We start from the raw sequence: 24,823 nt of genomic DNA on the forward strand, positions 1-24,823 counted from the left end.
ACTATCTACCTGAGAGTTATCTCTGTAATAACATTTAGAACTAGAAATAGCGTTCTACATCTGAAGTAGAAGTTAGGAAAGTTTAAAAGAGATGGTTTCATTCTGAGACATGAGGGAAGGTGACAGAGACATCCTCCCGGCACTAATGCATTTAAGACGTAATATCTTCTGACTGGATCTACTAGTGTAAATGACCTTGACAATCTACTAAATGATAGACTATCTCCAAGCAAAGACTGCTCCAGCGTTGCTATGCCTGTTTGTATCACAGTGGTCTTAGTTTGGTATCACTCTCTAAACTCGCTTCCAAGAAAGACTAGAAAGATACATACTCTTTACCCAAACCAATCTACAAATACAAGTTATAAACCAGCTGATGCTCGAGGAGGAAGAATTTGAGAATGGAATTGCAAAAATCTCTGTACAGTTTTACAGTACAAGGGAGCTGTGCTACTGGTTTTCAAAAGTGTTCATCAGTTCCATCCTGCAGTCAAGCCATTGTAAAATAAATTGAATCTGTGATTGCTTGAGGATGTCAGATATTGTTCAAAGTCAAATTCATTCTTCTTAGTCTCATGGTGGGTGCAGTTCTACCATCTGTTACTGCTTTGCAGCAGTCAAGGCCAAGGCAGCCCTGGCAGGACCACAGAACAGACTCTTCTGTTGTATGGGTGTATCTCACCCCTACTGTTCAGTCTGAGCGTTGTTGTATTTTTATATGTTTGTATGTATATACGTATAATAGATAAATACTTCAATGTCTGAGAAAGGTACATAAATGGAAAGAAAGTAAGTGACACACAGATGGCTCTAGGTATCAACCATTTCGTGGCCTTTAGGTTCTCTGTATGCAGGAAAGAAAGTGGCATATCAAGCCCCAGCACAAGACAGCAGAGCCCAACCAAATTTTGTCTCAGGAAAGCTGCACCCTGCAGGGATCCTGTGCTGTTCCTGTTTTCCTCGGATTTAATTCAGTTGCAGTTCCAATTTCCCAAAACAGCTGTTGGAAATCTTACAGGCCTGGTTCAAAGCACTCTGCTGTGGGATGATGAGCCAGGCAATTTCCAGAAGAGAAAGATTTGCTCTGTAGCATTTCCTCCACTGCAGACTCATAGCCACAACTTTTTTGAGACACATTCAACATTTTAGTTATTCTGGGACTACTTTGGTGAGATGCATGTTCAGAAACCAGAAGAGACATTAGAGCTGGCATTGCCCCTGCATAGGACCAGCATCCCTGCAGAATTAATGGAAGGCGTTAAATCAAAATGATGGCAAACCACTGGGAGAATGAAATGCTAAGTGAAAATCAATGGGGAAGTAAGAGTCGCAGAACAAAGCCACAAACACAAGACTTTTCCAAGAATAGGTTACACAAGATCCATTTAAATTCTGGTGACCAGGTGCTCGGAAGCATGAGTATGTCCCTGCTGATGGCTTTATTTGTGTCTGGCACCTCACATCAGTCAAACCTTCTGATCTAAATAAGGACTTGCAATATGAGACGCCAAGTTTTGTTTATAGTGACCTTTGATTCTGGACTCAAGAGTCATAGCAAACATTACACAGTGCTTTGTCACACTGGATACTGGGAATGAAGGCAGAAGTTATCCTGATGGCAGCAATGTCAGAAGAAACATGGTGCACAGAGAAGTCAGCTGAAACCTGAGCACTGAAGGAGCACTACTATTAAGTGTTATAAACTGGGGGGATAAAATATTAAGCATACTTAACATTTGGTATTACAATCTCAGGGACACTACATTAATGAGCTATCAGTGTCCTACATCATACAAGACATACAGAGTTTACTTTGTAAAGCTGGTCTCTCTAAAGTTACTTGTTACTGTAACGGGATGTGTGAAAATAGCAATAAAATTGCACACTAATATAAATAAAATACTGCTTGAGGGAAAGCACACACAAACTTTCTGAATGCAGATGACATTTTATTATATTGACAGATTCAGAATGCTCCATACAACCCCCGGTGACAAAACCACAACACTCTGTGGAAATACCTGCAAGAACCACCAAAAACAAGACAGAAAGCTTACTTCTTTCTAAATTCAGCAGCTCTTCGATATTTAAGGACTGGAAATATAAAATGGTAAAGAAAGGTATGCAATACTCCTGGGTTTTCCTGCACTGGAAAACCTAATCAAAGAGAATGGAGAATTCTAACCAAAAGGATAAGGGAAATGGGTCTGTGCAAACTGATGCTCCAGCCTCACAACAGGCTGTGTATATGTGAATGGTACAGGCCTTCAACCCAGTTGAAGTCCCTTAAATTTGGCTGTTGTATGCAACCATTCGTTGTATGCAACCATTCACTGTATGCAACCAGGTGCTAAAACAGGGTCTTCCTTTTCTGGGTATGGTGTACACCTTAGAAAAATTCAAGTTAAAGACACTGATTTCCAGACATGGCTTCATCTTGAAACAGGCTTGGTAGGTTTTGACCAATCTGCACACAATGTATGCAGACTGGTGAAAAAGTGATTGTGAATTTTCTTATTAAAAAATATATGTATTTATGTATTTTATACCTTTAGTTTGTCAAACTTAGTTTATCAAAATAGATATTGGCCTTTCACTTATGACAGTTTAAGTTGTTGGTAATAGAAATATCTATGTATGTTTCTGGGATGAAACAAGAGGCAAGTCCTTAATGAAGAGAACAGAAATTAAGGGATCATGGAGTTGTTCTGGTTGCTTGGCCCATCTGAGGAGAAAATGGTATAATTTATTAATTATATTCACTACAAAGGTGGTGAGGCACTGGAATGGGTTGCCCAAGGAAGTTGTGAATCACAGAATCATAGAATAGTTAGCTCCATCCCTGGCAGTGTTCAAGGCCAGGTTGGACAGAGCATTGGGTGACATGGTTTTAAGGGTGAGGTGTCCCTGCCCATGACAGGGGGCTTGGAACTTGATGATCTTAAGATCCTTTCCAACCTTAACTGTTCTATGATTCTATGATGCTATATTTGGTAAAAAAATCAAATAAAGACAAGAGGTGAAACAGTACATCTGCTATGAAGAGAAACCTTAGTGACTTGCAGACTGACAAGAAAAATCTCTTGGGAAGATTTGTTCTGTTGTAGAATGCACACTTTGGAAAGAAATTGAGGATTAAAAAAATCTTCTAAATGAATCTGCTTAAAGTCATATTGAAAGTCAGCCAAGTGCCACTGCAAGACTTAATAAACCAGTTAAGGCATTGTTCAAGATGCAAAGGAACTTCTATAAAGATCTTGTTCACTGACACATTGCTCCCATTTTGCCCTGGGATAATCACATACTAAAGTAATACGAGAGTGTCAATAGCTTGTTCAGTCCACAGTTCTCCATGGTCAAGAAATATGACTGGGTAATTCCTTTAGAAAAGTTTTCAGAATGAAGTATGGGAGAATGAGTGCTTGAGTCAAAAAGGACAGTTTGGTACAACATGAGGTGAATCATGCAATGGGAAATTGAATTATTTCCACTATAGGACTGCTTTGGTAGTACTCATAATATACAGAGATATTTACTTATGTTGTTTCTGTGCAGATTAGATCTGGGGATCCAGATTATCATTTGCAATTTTACATAGAAATATCCTTATAGCCACATTGAGAGTGTAAAATGTACACACTTACTCTGCTGTAGAGATCAGGCCTCTGGTGATTTTTGAGCAGTACTTGAATCATCTGACTCTAAGCACCCCACTGAGATGCCAGAGTTAATTGCCTCTTCCTTCTAACACAGCAGTGGAGAGAGTTCATCACGTCCAGGGACGATTTAGCGGTGAAGTGGGTATTGCTCCCTTTGGAAGCCCATGTGCAATAACGGAAGAGAAAAAGTAGATCTTTAAATTATGCATTTAGCTTAAAGGCCTGGATTTAGATGGAGTGAATCCACCCTTCAGGGTAGAGAGAACTGCACAAGTTACAAGTTGGGCAAATAGTGTTCAGATAATAGGGGAGTACAGGGAAAATAAAGGACCTTCCATTCCTGAGACATTGAAGTTGTGTGCAAAACTGGAGTAAACTCATATTAGCACAGAAACTGCTACTACAAGAGTATAAACTAAATGAATACTTGGATATGAGTATATGAAGGCTATGTAGATGGCTAGATAGACTTTTATTGGCTGTCAACTCTGTGTAAAACCACAAAGTCGAAGTCTGTGCTACCGGTAGGTGCTTTTTACAGACGTGGAAGAAGACAGCTCCCCGCCCCGAGGAACATATGGTCAAAGAAGTGGTAAGGGATGCAACACTGTGTTTCTTAATACTTTTCCCTGTTCTTTCTTTCTGTTTGCTCTCTTCCCAGAGGTTTTGGTGTCTTGCCGGTTTATTGTCCACTAATTCTGTGGTAGAAAATATTTCTTCTCTCTTGGATACTGCTCTGTTAATTTTAATGTAACACTTCACCACTATTCAGTAACAGTCACTGTGCTTTTGCTTCTAAAATAGGTACTGAAAAAATATTAGCACTTAATATTTTTGACTTGCAGGTTTTTCATATGAGTGCTGGATTGGACCTGCACACTAAAAATTCAAAAGCTTTCTCTCACTTAGGGGGAAACTGCTGTGTGCTTTGGTTTGCCTGAGAAACTTTAACCTTTCTATTAGCTGAAGCTAAAGAAAATGCTTCCTTGGATGTCACGAGTCAATCACCCAGCCCTCAGCACCAAAAATGGTCTCTGGTGACTAAAAATGTATTTTGTTCCCTTAAAACATCAGCACACGTAACTCTTTTAAAGTACATTTCATTTGAAATCAGAGATTTAGGGCTGTGTTTGGGGGAGGTAAGAGGGGGAGAAGGAAGTCTGAATGTGTTAATTAAAAGAAGATCCCTTCAAGTCCACTCAGCAAGGATATGTGTCCTTTCCTCCCCACTTAGTATAAGTCACATCCATGCATACAACCTAGTTTGGATAACAGGCAGGTGATTGAAGTTGTGCAGTACATGTTTTAACAAACCAAAGCTGTGATGTCAAATAAATACCTTGAAATGTGCATTTCCAGGTTTTCCCAGGTTGTATCATCTGATTCCAGATGGGGAAATTACCTGCATTAAGATCAACCGTACCGATCCCCATGAAAACCTGGCCATTAGGATTGTGGGAGGCAGTGAGACTCCTTTGGTTCACATTATTATACAGCATATTTATCGAGATGGGGTAATTGCCAGAGATGGAAGATTGCTGCCTGGAGACATGATATTAAAGGTACAGTACTGTGGAGGTACAAGAATAAGATGCTGTAAGTCAATCCTGAGATGTGACTTGTTTGTGTGGATAGAATAACGCATGCAGAAAAACTTTCAGCACCTCTGCCTGCTGTGATGATTTCATTCATTTCAACAGGTTTTGAGGCTCATAGATTTGGTTTTTTTTTCCCCATTCACTGCCAGGTCTCTCTGATCTCTAACCAAACATGGTAGCTCCAAAGTGCAATGTAGCACAATAGACTGCTGGCATTTCTGACCCAATGATGCAGAAGATTTTTTCTGAAAGCAGAGGCTGGGCTTTTTGCCCAGTTTGGTTCTACTGAACTGTGGGCTTAAATCATAGTTAGTGAGGTTTCCATTGCCTTACATCCCACTTACACCAGGATAGGTGACAGGAGCCTGATTGGGGTTAAGCTATTTAAGCCTCCTCTGTATGATGCGTTGAGCACTGCAGTGTGAGACACTGCCAGATCTAGTTTGAGAGTGTTGCTCCACCAGCAGCCACAGGTGAAATCCCTAAGATAAAACTTGAGCAGCATTCAGGCATTAGCTGTTGGATGATACTTCTGCTCCTCTTTCTGTAGAAATATACAGCAGGTGAACGAGAATTAGGCTAGATGGTTAAAAATCTTGTTTCTTATGAGTGGTTGCTTCAGCAATAGCTTCTGAATGGGAACTGCACTCTCAGCTGCTCCAGTGACTTGAAGCTCTGCAAGGATGCAAAATTATATTAATGCTTCAGTCCTTAGAAGAAAAGATTGATAACAGAAAATACTAGTTCCTTTTCTTGCTTTGATCTTGTGTAGTTGGAATGCACAGGTATATTCAGATCGTAAACCAGAGGTACAGCTGCAGCTCACCCAGATATACCTCAAGCAGCTTAGATCAGATAGCTCAAATTTTGGTGACGGTGTGGCTAGAGACTGCAAAGAGCTCAGCACAGGCTTTCCAAATTACAGGTGAACACTTGGACATGGCCCACGGGTAAACTTGTGCTGGTACCAAGGCTAACCCGTGTGGCATTAGCTGGGGTAAGGCTGCAGGAGCTGGAAATAGGGTGGACTGGAAGGTCTGGCATCTGTATCTCAGGGTCACCTTCCAGGTGGGACTCTGGATGCCCGTCTTTCTGCCTGCTCTGGCATGCCTGGCTGGTAGGGTTAATGGGTAGTTCTCCCAGCCCTACTGACTTCTACAGCATGTTCCATGTATGTAATTATTGAGGATACCATCCTTTGAAGTTCAGAGCACCACCTGTAAGCCATCATGCTTTCCTAGCTTTTGGTGACCGCAGTGGTAGCTGAGGGCACTTGGGGGACACCAGGGTTGTGACATGCATTCTGTTTTATGTCTGACAGACCATGGCCAAAGGGATTTTTCATGATCATGATGTGGGCATACTTTGCTCTGGCACTGTTTAAACATACCTAAGAATAGTGTTCCAGGGGGTAGCTGGATGGATGAGTGTCACCCAGTCATGTGTTCTGGGGAGGCTTTTTGTCCTGGTGCCAGCACGGAGCTGCACAGTTAATGGCATCACTCAGGCAAAACTGTTCCCGCAGGGCACATCCAAACTGCAGTGGGAAGCTGTGGTTGCAGCGTGGAGGGGCTTGGCAAAGCTCTCCCTGGCTGTGGCTGGCTGCCCACCGATTTAGGAAGGATTCCTAGCAATTCCAGCCCCATGCTGCTGCAGGTCATGCTATTTGCAGTACCCAAGCTGGTAACTTAAAAGTGGTTGAGCTGTGTCTCTAGGGGTGCAGTCTCCCCATCATACTGCAGCAGGGACAGCCCCGTCATGCCCAAGCAGGCAGTCTGCAAAAGCAAACACCAGCTGAATGCTTTTGTCCATGCTGGAGAACATTTCTGTTGCACTTTGGAGAGGTTTGTTAATATTTAAGTGGTTCAACCTGTGCAATGTAAAACTACATGGAAATAACTTGTCTGATTCGGGTTTTCCAGTCAGCAATGAATGACAACCTTGCAAATGGTTTTCATTTATCACTGATAAAGCGCAATGCCTAGTCACTCTTACACATATGGGCATGACAGGATTGACTGGAAGCTCTTCCTTTAAATCTTTCTTTTCCCCACCCAAATTAAAGAAGTGGCAGTTATGCAGTTTTACTGCCATACGAGATAAATCTTATTAGAAAACACTAAGAAACACAAAAAGCCCAATTCTCTGGTGTGGCAAATCAGCATAATTGCTAGCAAAAATGCAGGGCATTTAAACTTCTTCTTGAGAATCTTTTAATCATTTTAATTAGAGATTCGTTAGCTGGGAACACTTTTTACTGTACCTAGAACAGCTGGGAGATAATGAGGAAGAGAAACAGCAGGGAAGTGGTGGGAGTGAAAGGAAAGGCTGGCAAGGCTATCTGAAATCAGAAGCTAGTGGAATAAAACTAAGATATATGAAAGGATATTGGAGCTTGGGAAGGAGCAATAATAAAGCTGAAAAATAACATGTATGTCTGGAGACTATCAGGAAGAAAGGGGAAAAAACAGGCAGAAAGTGTCTGTACAGCGCGTCCTTTCCTTGGGGGGAAGAGTGTTCTGCACCGCAAACTTGGCCTCCTGCGTGACACAGTTTGAAATAGCACACGTCACTTTGCATGAAGACATCTGTGTAAATAGAGCTGCCTTCTCCAGTGCCAATTCAAATTAGACGGTCTTTCTGCTGCTGATTTAAGCTTCTGTCTTCCAGGTGAATGGCATGGACATCAAAAATGTGCCTCACAACTATGCCCTGTCAATCCTGAAGCGACCCTGCCATGTGCTCCGACTGACGGTGCTCCGAGAGCAGAGGTACCGGTGCCGGAACAGTGGACTTTCCCTTGATGCTCACTGCAATAGGGATGACAGTTTCCATGTTGTGCTAAACAAAAGCAGTCCGGATGAGCAGCTGGGAATAAAGCTGGTCCGCAGGGCCGATGAGCCAGGGGTATTTATTTTCAACTTGCTGGAAGGCGGCGTGGCTGCCCGTGATGGACACCTTCAGGAGAATGACAGGGTGCTGGCCATCAATGGGCACGACCATCGGTACGGCAGTCCAGAGAGCGCAGCCCAGCTGATACAGGTTTGTCACCACCATCTTGACCCCAGTTTCTGAACTTTGCAGGAACCCAGCAGTGTGATTTGTCCTGTCCGTTGCAGAGGAGGGGCCAAGCTTGGTGTGTGTGTATTTGTGTGGGGAAAGGAGATGTGTCAAGCACAGGTGGGAATTTAAATCTCTAAAAGCTCCTTGGTTTCGCTTGTCAGTACTAGGGTGAATATGGGCATGGACTCTTGCAGCGATGCATGTTACCACCAGGCTTTGTAATGCACAGATCAAACTTCCATGCCTTCTGTGCATTTCCAAAGAGTGATTACATCTGCCAAAAGGCAGACCAGCCTGCACCTTGGAAGCTCTGGGTCAAGCTGGCTCCTCGCTCCTCCAGCTCAGAAGGAGCCACAGTGATTCCTGGTGCAACCCTGGAGCCAACCAGAGCAGCCTAAGACTATGGACAGCATGTTTCAGGATAAACACCCTCCCAGGCTCCCAGGCTCGGCGATTTGTCATGAGTGTGTTTCATGACTGAAGGTACTCCGTATCTCGTAGGTATTCCTTACTGAAATCCAGCATATGGAAATCCAGATGTTTGGAAAAAATGGATCTGTAGCTTTCATACATGTTTATTTAGACTCGTGTGGAGAGCTAAAGGGGTGCCTCTGCAATGCACTAAAGAGTTTTACCACAAAACTGTCAGAAAAAAAAAGCCCTGGGCCTTTTTCAGCTCCAAAACCATTCAGCTTCTGCCTAATTTCCCCTCCAGAAACACTGTCATTTTTCTTCCTTTACATCCTACTTTTTTACAAAACTTCAACATAAAAAACAAAGCCAAGAATCTTTTGTTGCTTGTATCTTATATTTATAGCAGTTATTATACTTGTGCAGTTTTACATTGCATTTGGAGGCATGCAGAATGTTCACATATTGGAGAATTTCATACGCCTCCATAACAAGATGACAAACCAGGCTGACTGCTTCCCCGTTTTGACAGGTATAATCGGGTAACATGAGTCAGACTGAAAGAAGCGTTCAAATTCATGCATTTGTGGAAAGGATTCCTCCTTTAGCATAGGTTCACAGTTGGCTGTAGCCAGCTTTTATTGGGAAGTTTATAGCTTAGGTAGAGAGAACGGCGTCCCCTTGCGTAATGCCAGTTGTTTAAATTCTCATCCAGCATCTTTCTGGGTCACTTTTGTGTCTCTCTAACTGGGAGCAGAAGGCAGCGGGGCAAGGCAGTTTAAATTCTCCAATAAGTCTGGAGTGAAAACCTTTTTAAAAAGTTGGTATTCTTGGAACGGTTCTTTCTGGCTACAAAACAAGGCAACAATGCTTCATAAGCAAAAAACACATGCAAGCTAGAGATAAAATGGAAAAAATGACTAACGAGACCATTCACACACAAGTGTTTAAAAGCGTAACTGAAGCTCTTATTGGGTTCCAAGGAGTGGATGTTATTTATAATTATGCTTGAAATGCACACCAGTCCCTGGGAATTTAAACAACATGCCCATCAGAGGGGAGACTTAGGTTTCTAAACAGCCCGGGTTACACTGCATTGATGTGAGCTCCATGAATCACATTTGTCTAATGCAAAATTCCTGGAACCTGTGTCTTTTTTGTCATTTTTTTTCATCAATTATCATTTGCCTTTCCTGTTTCCATGTTATGCCATTATGCTGAAGCCACAAGTGGTTTGCATTTGCTTCTTACACAAAGGGATGTTTTACTCTGTTCTCTGATTTCTCAACAGTATCCTGTCTGATGTCACTCACAGTACACTAAAGTCTTCAAATTAGTTGTGGTGGAAGTTTCAAATACACTACTGGTTTCTTTAAAAATGGAACTAAGATTCACTGAAAGGTTGTGGTGGTGGCTTGTTAGGACAAGCATGGATGGGAGAACATCAGATTTCTGTACAGTCTGATTACTTTTGACTTCTAAATAATGAATAATTGAGATAAATCTGATTCTCCAGGCCATTAGCAATTATATATTAGCATATGTGAAGCAGTTGTTAATCAGTGGATTAGGTGTCTGACTGTTTATAAGCTCAGTCACAAGAACTGGAATGAAGAAAACGTGTACGTCCTAATTAGGAACGTGCACATGTCGTAACACTTGGGAGTTTGCTGCTTCCCATTTGTCGCATCATCTTTAGTCATGGCCTTGTGTCAGATGTGGCACTTTTAATCTAAATAACGTGACATTCCACATCTGTTTTCCATGAGAGTGACAAGAAGAGGGACAAGGTAACAGATCAGTGGGTGCTCATGTGAGCACATCAAGCTGAGCTGCAAGGGTTGAGCCCGACTTTACTGCCCCCAGATGTTCGCCCTCCTCCCTCCCTCTTTCCCTCATGACAGTTCAGAGCAGCTGTGACAGACACATGTGTCTCCATCGTGACAACTGCCGCCAGCAGAAAGCAGGTTGTGATGCTGAGCACATCCATGCTCCATCATCCCCGCAAGAGATGAGGCTGCTTCTGCTGTAAATAGCACTGCTGCCTTTCTTTAGGATGCAGTTGCTTGCCTACTAGATGCTCAGAAGTTGCCACCATGTGTCTGCCTCCCTGCTTGGTTTGCTTTGGCTGTAACACAAATTTTAATGCTAGTAGATTTTTTCAGCTATTTGTTGTATTCAGTCTCAAAGCTAACCTCATTTCTTTAATTCTTGCTTCAGCATAATATCCAGAGAAGGAATTGTGGGAAAAACAACTACTGTGAGGGAGGGAGGGGTCAGAATGAAGCAGTCATTAATATTCTGATCAGTAGATGTGTTAATGGGTTTTATCTGGAAGTACGTAAATACTAAAGCTGATCTTGTTGTTTGGGTAACTTCTTAAAGCACTCTGGACTTCTGAGAAATTACTCAACCTGACTGACCTGGAGACAAATGCGGCATTGCAGTGGAGACTTGTTGAACTTTTGCTAGTCATTCTAAGGGAATTAATCACATTTACAACCTTTCTCTAAATAACCAACTTTGAGCCTGACCATGTGGCAGCAGACAAGTTCTAAACAGAAGTTGCGTAAGTTGAGGTTGTTTGTTTTAGAGAAAACTGGATTTTTGTGAGGCCATGTGCCCGTAGGAGGTTTAGTCTTGTATTGTCCAGTTCCATCTCAGTGATATTACACACTAGGGACCAGGGCAGTTTCCTTGAATCAGAGACACAGCCTTCTGCTTTTGGGTACCACTTGAGTCTGTAGTCCAGGAATTAATATTCCGTAAAAACAGACATGGTAAAAATACCTAGAAAGTTGTTGTGAAATAAGTGTGTATGCACCAAATGATGTATAATGGACCTGTGGAGATTCAAGGTCCTGGTGAAAAAACTCGGATCCCCCAAGATACTGGGCAAGTAACAAAGAAGTGCACATTTTTCACTAAGATATAACCTTCCTTGGAGATAGCACAGCCTGAACGTGAAGATTTCAGGCTTGAAGATGGAGGTTTAGGAGAGGGAGGTTGCTTTTGGTTTTTAACTGCAATGACTGTTTTCAAATGCACTTTTTAACTCCCAGCTGCCACTGCTGAACCCAGGTGCAGAGAAGACAAACCAACCTATAACAACACAAACCCCAGGGGCCTCCTCTGGCTTCTGTTAACTGTCTGCGGGAGATTTGATTTCAATAGCACAACTGGATCTGGGTGTGGTTTCCAGCTGCTTGTTCAATGCCAGCTTTCCTTGGAGCTTCTCCCCAGCACACCAGCAACTGGCTCTGGAGGTCTGATGCCCTGAGGACTGTGGTACCAACAAGCATCACTGCTGCAGCTGCAGGGGTGCTCACAGGGGCTCCACGTTAGATACAGAGCAGCTCATCAGTAGTAACCTGTGAGCAGCCAGGCAGGACTCCCTCTGGAGATCCCCTCCTGCTTTCCAGAGCATCAGGGTCTTTAGCGTGGACAGGAGATTAAAGGATCAGTATTTTATCTTCTGAGAATGCTTCTATAGCATTGAGGTTATTTCTGCACTTCAGTTCAGTATGTTGCTTTAAATTAATTGTTTAGAAATTCACCAGTACACAGAATTAATAACACAAATATCAGGAACCCACAGAAAACCTTAAAAACATCAAAAAAACATAACTCAGTAGAAGCTTTGTAGCATCTCTCAGGCACACAAGAATTATGACCATATTGTGCAAAAAAGACCCAGAACCATTTTGAGCTTATTTTGGGTTAAGTGTTTTTGCAGTTTCTGTTCCTAGAGCGAGAGTTTGGGCCAATTTCCCATCCTAAGCTCCACTATACTGTGTGCTTGCTTGTGTCCTCCCTTTTTCTCTGTGCTCTGGTACAGTAGGATTTTACTTCTCAAAATGGTTGCACATTCCTTTCCTTAAGCTGCTTTACATTGATCAGGCTTGTTGCATGCAGGTGTACCCAGTTACATCTTTTATTCCCTACTTCCACCAGCCAAGGCTTGAACACCTCCCTCATTACAGGCTTAGTGTAATGAGAGCTTTTTCAGAGCTCTGGTTGTCCATCTGTCTCCTGTGGCAGGCACGTGGCTGTTCTGCAGTGGTCTACAAAGGTATATGTAAGTTGGTTAACACTCACTGTGGTGGATCACTGCTTCCAGCCAAATTTGGAATGGATAAGAAGGTTTTCTCAGAGTTAAACACCGAATTTTCAATAGAACTATGAAGTAGCTGGCAGTAAATTTTTATGGTCTTTATTGACCTGAACTGATGCTTTATGTCATTGCAACCACATCAGTGGGAAATCCAAACTACACTTAAACAAGACCTGTGTCTTGTGAGCCCTCTGGGGTTGACATGCAGGGGTTTATTGTGCTGGGGTGGTGGGATTCATGCTGTGCCTTTTCCTGCAGGCCAGTGAGAAGCAGGTTCACTTCATCGTGTCGCGGCAGACGAGGCAGCAGCCCCCTGACATCCTGCAGGAGACAGGCTGGAGTTACAGCAGTGGCAGCCCGCAGCCCTGTCCCACCGAGAGAAACAACCCCAGCAAGGTGAGGACACGAGCATTTGTGTGGTTGCTCTGACATCCATGGGACAGGGGACTGGGAGGACGGAGAGTTCTGGTGTCTTGGGTGTTATCTCTGGTTTCTGTCACTGGAAGAAGCATGTCTTGTTTTGCAATGGAAACATAAAAGCTATGCTCCTCATTATTTATACACTGCTTCTGCCCTGACTCTGCCTAGAATAGGGAGGGAAGGAGAAGGTGAAGGGCAGTGAAGAAGGCTGATGTGCACACTGCATCTTGGCCATGGTCATGGATCTGGCCAGTGGTGTAAGCCACCACAGGGCAATGCACTCCAATGAAAAGACTTATCTGAAGTTTCTCTGTCTGAAGCAAAGTCTTCAGACAAAATCTTTTAAACACTGGCCTGACAGATTCCCATAAGCTCCTTGAAAATTAAGGTAATTAGTAGTCATTGCCCATTTCTTAAGGTACTTGTACTCTGACCTGGCCAGCAGCTCAGCAGCAGACAGTGGCTGTGGTCTCCACTCTCTGTGTTTCTGTCACTTGTATAAGTCAGAGAGCCAACATGTTTTGGGTCCAGGCTCTGCAGAAAGACTTGCATAAGTGAGAGAGACTGTGATAGTCAAGTATATGAGGTTTTAAAGCAGAAACCAATGCAGCAAGAGCTTTGAAAACACCTTTTCTGAGTTTACTCGATGTTATAATTTCAACTACAGACAGAACAAAGTATGTCCTTGCAGAAGCTGAATTTATTTCACTGGAGTCATGTGCCTGACTAATTTACAGTAATCACCGAGTGTCACCACTTATGCAAACCCTTGCAAGCTGGTTCCCCTGGCCACCTGTGGCAGGGGTGCATCAGGGAGATGATAGGCAGGATTGGTTTAAATCCATCCAGCCCCATGGGCAGCCAGATGAGTCCTCAAAGAAACCTTTGGGTTGACCCAGCTGTTAGATGGGGCACACAGCTGTCAGCCAGGAGACAAGCCTAGCTCTGCATTTTACAAATTATAAAGGTACTTAGTATTTGTCATTTTTCTTTCAAAAAACCTAAACAAACCCAACTGCATTATTCAGTAGTTTTATATGTTAAATATATACTAGTGTTTATTTATATATTTTCAGTTTTCCTTTTCCATGAAGTCACAATCACAGTCCTTGTTAGGTGAGACTAGGTCAGTAAGAGTTAAACCAGAGAGCAGAGTCAATGCCCAGTAGCTACTACTCAATAGCAGTGACCAACTAATCATGCATCTGCAAGGCATTACTTGCGAATGAAGTAATGATTTCCTTAGGGGGATATGTGTAGGACAGCAATTAGTTTGTGTGGCTACTGTATGATTTCTAGTGAAGCTCCGAGCACATCCTAGCTTTATGGTGTTGATCTGATTGATACCACGTCACATTGTCTCCCATAAACTGCCCTAAATACTCATTTTCTCTTCCTATACAGAGAGGTGTAAGATGGGAATCCTAAAAAATCTAATATGATTTTGATCAGTGGTGAGATTGAAGGGCCGATGTTGACCTTGCAATAATCCTTTAAAGACTAATGGATCGTCATTTGTTGGATAGGTCATGGCTTTTAGGGGCATTTCCAATTTGCCACAGGAGATGGGTGCTACATAAGCATATGATTGAGTGTGCAGCTGTGAGCTTCTGCCCAATGCCACCATTTGGGTACTTTCCAGGGAAGATCACATAAAAAGAAAATTCTGAGCTCTTCCTAGCTCCCTTTAGTTTAGTGTGTGTGCAGCAGTAGGGCTTATATCAAAGAAAACACTCTGGCAGTACATCAGGAGGTAAGACAGACAGTGGACATGATGGGCTTCAGGCACTGTGGGCTTTTGGTTTGATGCAGCTATTACTGCATTATTATTTGCCCTTTTCTAGGGTATGAGTGTGTCAAGTTTAACTTCTCATGCTTTTTTTTGCTGAAGGTTTAACTGGAGATGGTTTGCAATTCAACATCTTCAAACTCTAGGCTTTGACAGACTTAAAATGCTTTTTGTTTTCAAATAGACATTAGTGCAGGAGCAGTGCTTGCAAGCCTAGAATACAGTGTCCTGTATAGCATCCTCCTCCTCTGAGCAAGGCAATGTCTGTTGGAGGGGCTTTATTGTCAAGGGAGTTTCCAATGTATGTGGTTTAATGAGTCTGCTATCAGCTGCTGTCAGTGGTATTGTGTTATTATGTGTGATTGATAGAGAGACTGCTAACTGGCTTGAATTCTGATTAATTTTAAGGTGTGTTTTGCCCCATGAGCTTACTGTAGGAGGTGATAATAGCAGGTTGGGAATGGCCTCTTTGAGAGAAGCAGTTCTTGCTGTAGAGCATGCATGGCTAAAATCTGCTCTCAAGCCTTGGCTGTATTCAGCACCAAGAATAAACTCTGGCTTCCAGCATCTGTCTTGCTCACATGAAGGCTCAGGAACCACTTTTTGCCAAGCCATTGCCCTCATGACAGCCTGCTTCCATCTGGAAACCATGAGGAGGCAGCTCTCTTTCAGGCCCATGGCAATCAGCCATGGAGCCAACAAGGCGGTGGAGGAAGACGAGGGCACTCTGTAGTGACCATGTCCTTCCCTGGTGGCAATGACGCCAAGCACATGGTGTGCTGGGAGACTTGTCCTGCACAGGCTCTCATCAGGCTGTTGTCCTGTGTACGGAGATAGGGCAGGCATAGCCCAATCTGTTCTGACTGCTGCCTGGATTCAGAAAAGAAAAGATGTCAGAAACACTTTCTTGTGGAGCTGAGGTTGTTAAGCCAGGCTGTCATGTATAAACAGGCCAGATTTGATTTCTTTGAAGTCAGTGGGAGCTTTGCCATTAATTAAATATCACTTGTTTTTAATTGGAACTGTTTTCTTACTGCTTTCCAACAAATTGTCTAGCATTTAAAGTCAATCTGTCACCCTGTTGCTGGAGCAGGCAATGTTTTCTGACCATCTAAGCAGGTTAGTCTTCAGGTGAAGTACATTTTCCATACACACACAGCTCTGTCTTTTGCCTACAAGAAGTGTGTTATGGCTTTGATGTTGTGATAATCTGTTGTAAATATTTATTTTCCAGTAAATATACAGAAAAGGGAAAAAAATTGAAAGGAGGAGGAGATGAACTGTTATGGGTTTTTAATCCTGACCTCTGAGGTCACTTCAAAATGAGGGAGAAGGACAATTGTTTAGAATAGAATGCACTGAAATGCAGTCACTGATAAACACTGTCTTTTAACCGGTTTACTCATTATCAGCTGTACCTCAAAGAAAGCTCTACGTGTGTTTACTAAGAAAGGCTTTGCTTTCCTTTCATCACTCCCTTAGACTCAGCCAAGTTGCCCTAATTCCTTTCTATCTGCAACCACGTAAAATCTGACGTGGAAGAGGAGCTTCAAAGGAAAACTGGTCCTACATGGTTGAGCATACAAGTACCAGTATTTTTATGATTCTTCATTGAAATGTAACAGGACAATTCGTTACCAAGCACTGCTTTGAAATCCGTTTTTCCCTTCTGTGATTCCTCAGAACTAGAGCATTAGTCAGTTTATCAGCTAACGGTTTTGTTGTCTGAGATATGGTGGACACTGTATAAGTAACAGGATTGCTCTGAACTCTCAGAGCTGCAAGTCTAATTCTTATTGCAAATTTTGCTGCAAAGTTTCAGATTGCATTATTGTGAAAATTACCCCTGCCTCTATCCCACATGCTTCAGGAAGTGGCCTTTTCCTGATGAAAAGCCTTTCCTTCCTAAAAATAACATTTTTGCACATCTATGGATAAAACAGTAAGTATAGTTTGCACAAAGCTAGAACTGCTGCTTAAAACACACCTTAAAGACAGAGGTGAAAGGTTAAAATTATCTTGACTAGAACATTAATATTTTTTAAAAGGGCATGTTGTAAACCTTCAGAAATGTTCAGGTTCATTTGCTCTGACGCAGTGCCTTGTGTTCTGCATGGACTAGATGTGATAGGTCCAAACAACCATGTCTGTTTTTTGTCTTGGTGACTAAAAGAAGATCTTTTCCACTGAGCTCTTTGCTTTTTTGCTCCTGGAGCTCTGTGGCAGCCACTGTTCTGCTAGTGCGTTTGGAGATCCTTTGCTAAGCTGTTAGAAGGTTCTGGGTTTTGATGTCAGTGTTGCATCACGGAAATCCTGATGTAGAGCAAGTTCCATCAAATACACCTTAAAAAAAACACAAACCAAAGATATAGCCTGCCCTATTCCCATATAAACTTCTTGCCACTGTCTTCCTTTGTTCATCATCATCACTGTGGGAGCAGCTGTGGACTCACCTGTTCCACTTTCTGGTGCTGCTGGCCAAGGAATTTAGGTGGAACATCTTTGTGGGATCTCAGATTTCTAAGAGATTAATATGGTTTTAAATGAGTTTTATAGATTAATTTTGCTAATTATTAAATGTGAAGTCACACTTGTGAATGAGAAGGTAGGGTGGGTTTTTTTTAGTATTCATTTGAAATTTATTTAGCAGCCTTCTATTATATCTACATGTGAGCCTGGAACGTATGGTGCTGTTCCTACAAGAGGGGCTGGGATCTTCAGGAGTTGATACCAGGCAATCAAAGTTGATACATAAGGCTATCAAAGCAGTTAACATTAAATTCCAGATTTTCTGGAGAAGCTTCCTTGGTTCTCAAACTCCTCTGTAAGAGCTGGGTGTGTTGTAAACATGACATTCAGTTAATTGCTGTTTCGGAAGCTTGTGTTGCCTCTCCATCTTGAGCTTATTTCCTGCGAATTTCTTTCACCCTTGCTCATACACTAGTTATTGCATGACCAGCAGTGTGTACGTTCAGGGGGAGGAATAAGGGGATGTCTGTCCTCAGACAGCTGAGGTAGCTGTCCCAAAGAGACCTTTTAAGCACAAGAGCCAGGAAGGACACCCTGGAAGTTGCTGGCTCTTCACTGTATAAATGTCCTTCTCTTTTCCTGAACAGAAACACACATTCTCTAAGTGTATTCCCACCAGTAACTTACACAGAAACACAGAATCTGGGAGAGCAAACAAAGTGTTTATCTCATGATCTGTACCCAAGAGTTTTATTCCTTTACCCCAGGTGGACCATTTCTCATTAGCTATGCAGATGACATTGAGGCTGCAAGCAACAAGATAAGAACTGTGACCTGGTAGTCAGATGTGAAGAACACTTTCTATTTTTTTTAGTCAGATTCCTTATTTACATTTCAAAGACCTGCTTCTATTAGTCTCAGTACTACTGATTTTGGTAGGAGCAGTGCCTGACTTTAACTATTAAAGCAAGGATTATCTTGGTGGTAGCTCTGACTCTGCAGACGCCTGAGCCCTGGAGAGTCATGCCTGCTGTCTGGGCTGCTGTCTGCAGCTGAGAAATGCTTTGGTATTCCCTCAAGGAACACTCACTTCAGTGGAATACGTGTCAGCTGTCAGGGAGGTCCCCATGCCCACTGTGTTTGTGGTTGCTGTTTTCTCCACCACAGAGCACCCTTCATGCCGTCACCTGTCATGAAAAGGTGGTGGCTGTCTGGAAAGATCACACAGAATCGCTGGGAATGACTGTAGCAGGCGGAGCATCTAACCGGGAATGGGATTTGCCTATCTATGTGATAAGCGTCGAACCTGGAGGAGTTATCAGCAGAGACAGCAGGATAAAAACAGGTAAAAAGCGGGGACTTTGAAAGCCTGCTTTAATTCAAAGGCTTCCTTTGAAAAACAGAGGGATAGTGAAACAGCATCACACCCTGACATCTTCAGCTGTCCGATAGATTTTGGGGCACATCAGCTTAGAGAGTGTCAAGTCAGCTGGCAGAAAAGGTATAATATGCAGTAGAAACCTTATCTGTGAAGTAGGATGTAGGCATATTCCGATAGGGAAAAAAAGCTTTTCACAGGAAAATGATCTTGCACCACCATCTCCCAGCTACTGAAATCATGGTGCAGCCTTCATGGGTTTTAAATGTAAATTTTTGTGCTTGTTGGTCATATAATTCATGCCTTTGAAAGAAATTTAGAAGAGCAGAATTCCCATTATATATGAAGCAATGTTAGTGCCTTGTGGCTAAATATCATATTTGGAAATATTGGCTTCATAACTCCATTTGGCTCTTGATGTAACAGCGTGATGAATTTAATAACTTCTCCTCCTCTGGATGAATAAGCCTTTCGAGTAAGATGAGGAGCATATTTTATCAGTGTGGCTTTTGGGAATAGGCAGGCAGCAGCGGAATGGTGAAACTCCATTTTCAGGATGTTACATTTCCAAAAGCCAAGTACCTTGGTACCCTGCATTCATCAACTAAGCAGCTCCCTGTTCCATTGCCCTTCATCCCTTATGCTCAGCTTCACCCTAGTCACTGCCCAGAAGCTGGGGGGGAATCCTGAGTGAGAAGGACGTGAAGACACCCAAAAGTGAGGCAAAACAGCCCCATCCCAGCAAAGCCCCATGAGCCTCTGTTGCAGCACCCGGCACTGACATGCATGGGAACCTCCCATTCGCAGGAGCTGTAGCTGCTCATCATAACCTATGTAAGAACATGACAACAGGAGCAAACCAGCAGGTTTCCTCTTCCCTGCTGCTGGGAAACAACTGCCTCTTGGTGGGATATATTTTCCAAAAAATATTCATCACGAGGCAGCATGGAAAATTCAGCCTAGTCAACTGGATAAAATTAGAAATGAATATATGATGTTATAAGAGCGCCATAAGCCTCCACGGTTTTGAGCAGCCTCTAGGCTGTTGTCCATCCCTTCGGGGTAGGCTACAAGAAGAGCTTAATGTTTATGTTGTACTGCCAGTGAACACAGCCCCTGCCTGGAGTGCAGAGGGCACCCAGGGAAGCCCTGGCATTGGAGTGTGCCACAAAGGGTAGCAGAGCACTTGGCACTGTGGCCTCTTGCATGACATTAATGATGTTTTTATTATTCTCCCTCTAGTAATTGAGGTCATCTTTGAGTTTTCTCTGAAGCTGCCATGCCTACATTATAAAAAGGCATTCGGAAAGATGTTTTGGCTTATGGACATTCAAACAGGCGTTAACATTTACATAATGATATGTTATTCCACAAAGCAAACCTTAAAAAGAGCCAGCTGGAGCACCAGTCTTCAGCTTAGGGAGCACTGGGAGAAAACCACCTTTGAGTTTTCAGGTTTCAAGGTCAGGCTAAGTACAAAAGTTGTTAACTGGAAGTGGGCTTTGGAGACCTAGATTAGCATCCGGTGCCAGTACCAAAGCTTGTTGGTACAGTAGGACCCCAGTTGTGCTGTTTGGCTCTGGGTGCAGGACATGATGTGACAAGAAACTAGGAAAAAAGCCTCCATCCAGCCCAGCAATGGTTCTGTGTTTGGGGATCTAATGCCTTCCCTCATGCCTGTGGCATGTTCACTAGCATATGCTTCACATCCACATTAACCGATAGAATTAACAAACAGCCTCATCAGGCAGCAACTTCTTGGCCATGGCTTTCACTCGCTTGTTCATGGGGGTCAGGAAACACTGATAGAGTTTATCATCTCTTTCTTCTGTCTCAGGTGACATCCTTCTGAACGTGAATGGGATTGAGCTGACGGGGGTCAGCCGGAGCGAGGCTGTCGCCCTGCTGAAGAACACCAACTCATCAGTGGTGCTCAAAGTCCTAGAGATGAGAGCGTGCGAAGCTCAGGAGGAGCGGGGCCAGCTGCCAGATCCTGAGGCCATGCAGGCGAGCTCCGAGAGCAGCGAGTGGTCACCTTCCTGGGTGATGTGGCTGGGGCTGCCACGGTAAGTCTACAGATTGCATCCTCCTGCTGAAGGGGAGTGGGAGGCAAGATCTGTGTTTTCTGGCAGCTCTCTTTTGGCTTGATTCATTGCACTGACATCTTAATTAAATCCAGGCTCTGTCACAGGCTTTACTCTAAATACCTCCCCTTTGTAAATGGGTATGTGTGTACGGCAAAAGAGACATGCAGATCCCCTTGCAAGGGAGGAAAGGATCCCAAATTGTTCCAGTCTTTAAAACATGTCTGGCACTTAGGGGGTGAAAGGAAAAGCTTGCAGGGATACAGGAGCTTGCTGAACTGGGGTTTAGGCTCGACCACCCTGCAGAAGGCAGAGCTACCCTTCCTTCAGCTCTCAAGCTGCATAGCCCTTCTCCTTAGCCAAATCCAGCTGAACTGTTTGACTTTACCCAGATGTTGCAGAGTGCGTGCAGTTGGCCGGGGCTCTGAATCACCTCTTTTAACCCCACCCCCAACTGAAAGCAGTATGTTTGTCATACACAGGAAGCAGCTGTGTTGTCATTTCAGTAAGGATAATAAAACCACGTCGCATGTCGTTAAGTTCTCTCAGACGCACTCGGTGTGCAGGGCGCATACCTGCAGCTCCAGTGGCATTCTGTAAAGTACTCAGTGAGGTCATGTTGTGAATCTGTGCACATGCGGAGCTAGCATCATGCAGTCGGAACTAGTGTTTAAGGCATGAAGAAGATAGATAGCTTACAAGTTACTTCTGCCCATACTTCTAACCCTGTCAGCAGTTCAGAGAGTCTGGCTCTCTTTTATGGGATGGCATGAAGAGATGGTCTGCAGGGCAGGTGGGCTTTTGCTCTAGGCACAGTTTCAGGACTTCTCTTCATTTCCCTGTCTTGCATGCCAGGTTACATGCTTTTCCTCCTGGCTCTTGACCTCATTCACCTTGCAGCAAAGTCTGCTGTGAGAGCCAGATGTGTTTTGGTGCTTGGTTTGAGGCTAATGACTGTGTCACACGTGCTGGAGCATTGCCAGGGCAGAAAGCAGGCTGTGTGTTGTCCCCCACAGATGAAAGGTTCTTCCTGCACTGGAAAGGACAACATCCTTATTCCTCTGAGAGAAAAGCAGTAAATAGATGGCCTCTAACTTGCTACCCCAGGCAGTTGTAAACCTTTCTCACCCAGTCTTGCTGCAGGCAGGCAGGCCCAGGGAGGTCCTCATTCCTGCTCACTTCTGCACCCCTAAGCTTGACCAGCAGCACTGAGAAGGCACTGGGGCATGGGTAATGCTTCCAGCAGAGAGACAGCAAGCAGATTAGAGGTTTTCTAGGCTGCAGTCTGTGATGGTGAGTTGCCTTCAGTCACCATCCATTGCTAGATGGACTGAAACAATTGCACCCTGCCTGCCCTAAACCTGCCTTTGTTGGGCTGTACAGAAAATCTGAGCCTCGTGGCCATCATCGCCTACCCACAGCTGCCTCGAGTCCCCGTGTCCTCAGCAAGGGGACGGAAATGGAGCACAGATCTCCACAGTACTGCAGGCTTGCACCTAGGGTTCATATCAGGCAGTTCCACTTTGCAGTTTTGGAAGAAAAGGTGTTTTTCCCATTTCAAAAGCGGTCTCTAAGCTCATTCTGTCCCCCTTCCTCCAAAGGCTGCTTGTGTGAAGGCATTCCCACCCCTTCAGTCTGAAGGAAAATCAGTCCCAGTGTCAGCAAGACTAAGACAGGAGTTCATTGTAACTCTATCCCCAGCTGCGATGCTGTGCACAGAGCACAGCGCAGCCCTTCTCTGTCAAAGAAAAGTAGGGAGATTGGTATGCTGAGCTGGTACACTGCTCTGAACATCGGACTAAGACAGGGACCAGCAAAGATGAGACATGACAGTAATACAAGTAGCTGCTTGGTTGAGAAGAGGTGCACAAGGATCAGGTTTGGGTTTGCTCATTAGGTATTATCAGAGCTTTCAGTCTTCCCCAGCATGAGTGCACTTACCCTCTCACTCTTGATTCTCCAGGGCCCGCACCAGACATCTGGAAATCCTTCAACAAGTTCTCTCACTAGGACAGTGTACCACATTAACTCATTTTGCTCCAGGTCGAGCATTTAACCTTTCCTTATCTGGCTTTCAGTTTGCTTTTGGCAGGGATCACATCCCACTAGATCTCAAGGTATTGCCAGCAGTCTCACAACATTTTCCAGGCTGTTAGAGAAAACTATTCTCTGTCCAAATAGATGTCTGACAGGTCCATCTTGGCAAAGGTTGCTCAGGTTCAGGGAACTGAGAGAATGTCTTCCCTTTTCTGTTCCAAACACAGAGTTTTGGTGAAAATCCTATGAAGGATGGTCCCATAAAATGTGCTGAGTTGAGCTAAATGCTAGAGGATGTGTGGAGACCTCTATCCATGACTGATGAAGTAGAAAACAGGCTAACATTAATAATTGTTACATGATTAAAAGTGCCTTCTTCACTTTCGAGGCTGGTATACTGTAAATGCCTCATTCTCCATGCTAGCACAGAACTTGCCCCTCTCCCAGGCACTGCATACCTGTTACAGAGGTGGGCAGAGCCAAGAGACACAAACATTCAGAGTCAGGGAATTATACCATTTTTCTGGCTCAGGTCGGTAGCAGCAGTATCCAAGAGGTTATCTGACTCCTTACATCAAAGCTCAAAGCCCTGGAAAAGCCATCTGGCATAATTTAACATTTGTACATCTCACTTAAATTTTGTCCCTTTCCTCATGAGATCTTAAAATTGGCTTGGGTCACTTTTCTATGGCTTGATAATACATAAACAGCTCCTCTGTCCTTTCTGTAGCACAATCCAATGTGTGGTGGTTATAAAATAGACTCACATGTGCATCTGACATCTGTCAAAACTTGGCCTGCATGCGAGCGGAGGGGCTGCGGCCTGGGTGTTGGGAGGGAACAGTGATGCAGGACCTGAAGCATTCCCGCCCAAAGGCTTTCAGGGTAGCTAATTTAATTGCTTGCTGTTGAGGAAGACAGGTCGCCTTTATTGTCGGAGGGAAATGTTGTTGCGAAGCATGCACAAAGGCAATAATGTGGAGCAGCTGGTGAAAAGTGTTTCCCCAGCCCCATGATGTTTCTTCTACTCTTGCTTGTTTTCCTGCTCTCCTTTCTTTGCTCTCCTCACATTTCCTTCCCCCAGCTAGCACTTAAAAATAACTTATAGATCCTCCTGTCATAACGTTTACAAACACTGGTACTTCGCATGGGTGCTTTTCTTCATCTGCAGAATGAGATGAGAAAGAGAGGAGGTGGCCAAAGGCATTCTGCAAACCAGGGGTAGAACTGGGCATAAAACATGGAATTAGGACAGAAACTCCCCCAAATTAAGTCCATTCAGGTTGTAGGGCTCTAATGGGAGCAATTAGCAAATATTACTGAATTCCACTGCCACTTGTCTGCTGTAATGGGGTGGGGGAGTGGGACGGGGTCATTGCTGAAGCCCTCTTGAAGTCAGGCTGGTTTTCATTCCCAGAGCATAAGGCTCTTTCTTTGCAAAAAGCAGCAGGAATTGTACATTTAACTACTTGAAAACAGGCATTTTTAAATTCCTTCTGCATGAGTAACTGATGCTCAGTTATATTATTTCTTACGATAGGACCCTGCGTCTAGACACTGTTTATCCTCAAATCTTGAATCTGAGGCAAGTTCACACACAAATTACTCCTTGTCCTCAGCTTTTGGAGTATTTACAGATAGAGGGAGAACACTGTGAGCTGCTCTCTTCCAAGGCAGAAGATGGCTCTCCTTGGACCAGTTGCAGTTTAGTGAGTTATGGCAGTTTAACTGGATCAAAACACACAGACTGGGGCTTTTGTTTCCACACCACCTATCCACTCCTCAGGCTATGGCCTCTGTG

The 24,823-nt window shown here is 43.7% G+C and overlaps 1 protein-coding gene across 7 annotated transcripts in view; it reads left to right on the forward strand.

Annotated features, from left to right (window-relative positions):
- LNX1 (ligand of numb-protein X 1) overlaps positions 1–24,823 on the forward strand; it is a 173,948-nt gene that overhangs the window by 145,223 nt on the left and 3,902 nt on the right. For 5 of the 7 annotated variants that reach the window (XM_061352450.1, XM_061352460.1, XM_061352469.1 and 2 more), the window contains 6 exons: positions 1,965–2,120; positions 5,019–5,221; positions 7,928–8,299; positions 13,104–13,241; positions 18,691–18,868; positions 20,739–20,967. In XM_061352450.1, the coding sequence (XP_061208434.1) occupies positions 1,965–2,120; positions 5,019–5,221; positions 7,928–8,299; positions 13,104–13,241; positions 18,691–18,868; positions 20,739–20,967 (1,276 nt within the window). The remainder of the gene's footprint in view (positions 1–1,964; positions 2,121–5,018; positions 5,222–7,927; positions 8,300–13,103; positions 13,242–18,690; positions 18,869–20,738; positions 20,968–24,823) is intronic. The other 2 variants (XM_061352487.1, XM_061352505.1) reach the window with 1 other exon arrangement.

The sequence above is a fragment of the Neopsephotus bourkii genome, unplaced genomic scaffold (genome assembly GCF_033783945.1).
Source record: "Neopsephotus bourkii isolate Nb327-2 ecotype Australia unplaced genomic scaffold, CSIRO-AGI_Nbou_v1 NB_54, whole genome shotgun sequence".
Taxonomy (NCBI): Eukaryota; Metazoa; Chordata; class Aves; order Psittaciformes; family Psittacidae; genus Neopsephotus; species Neopsephotus bourkii.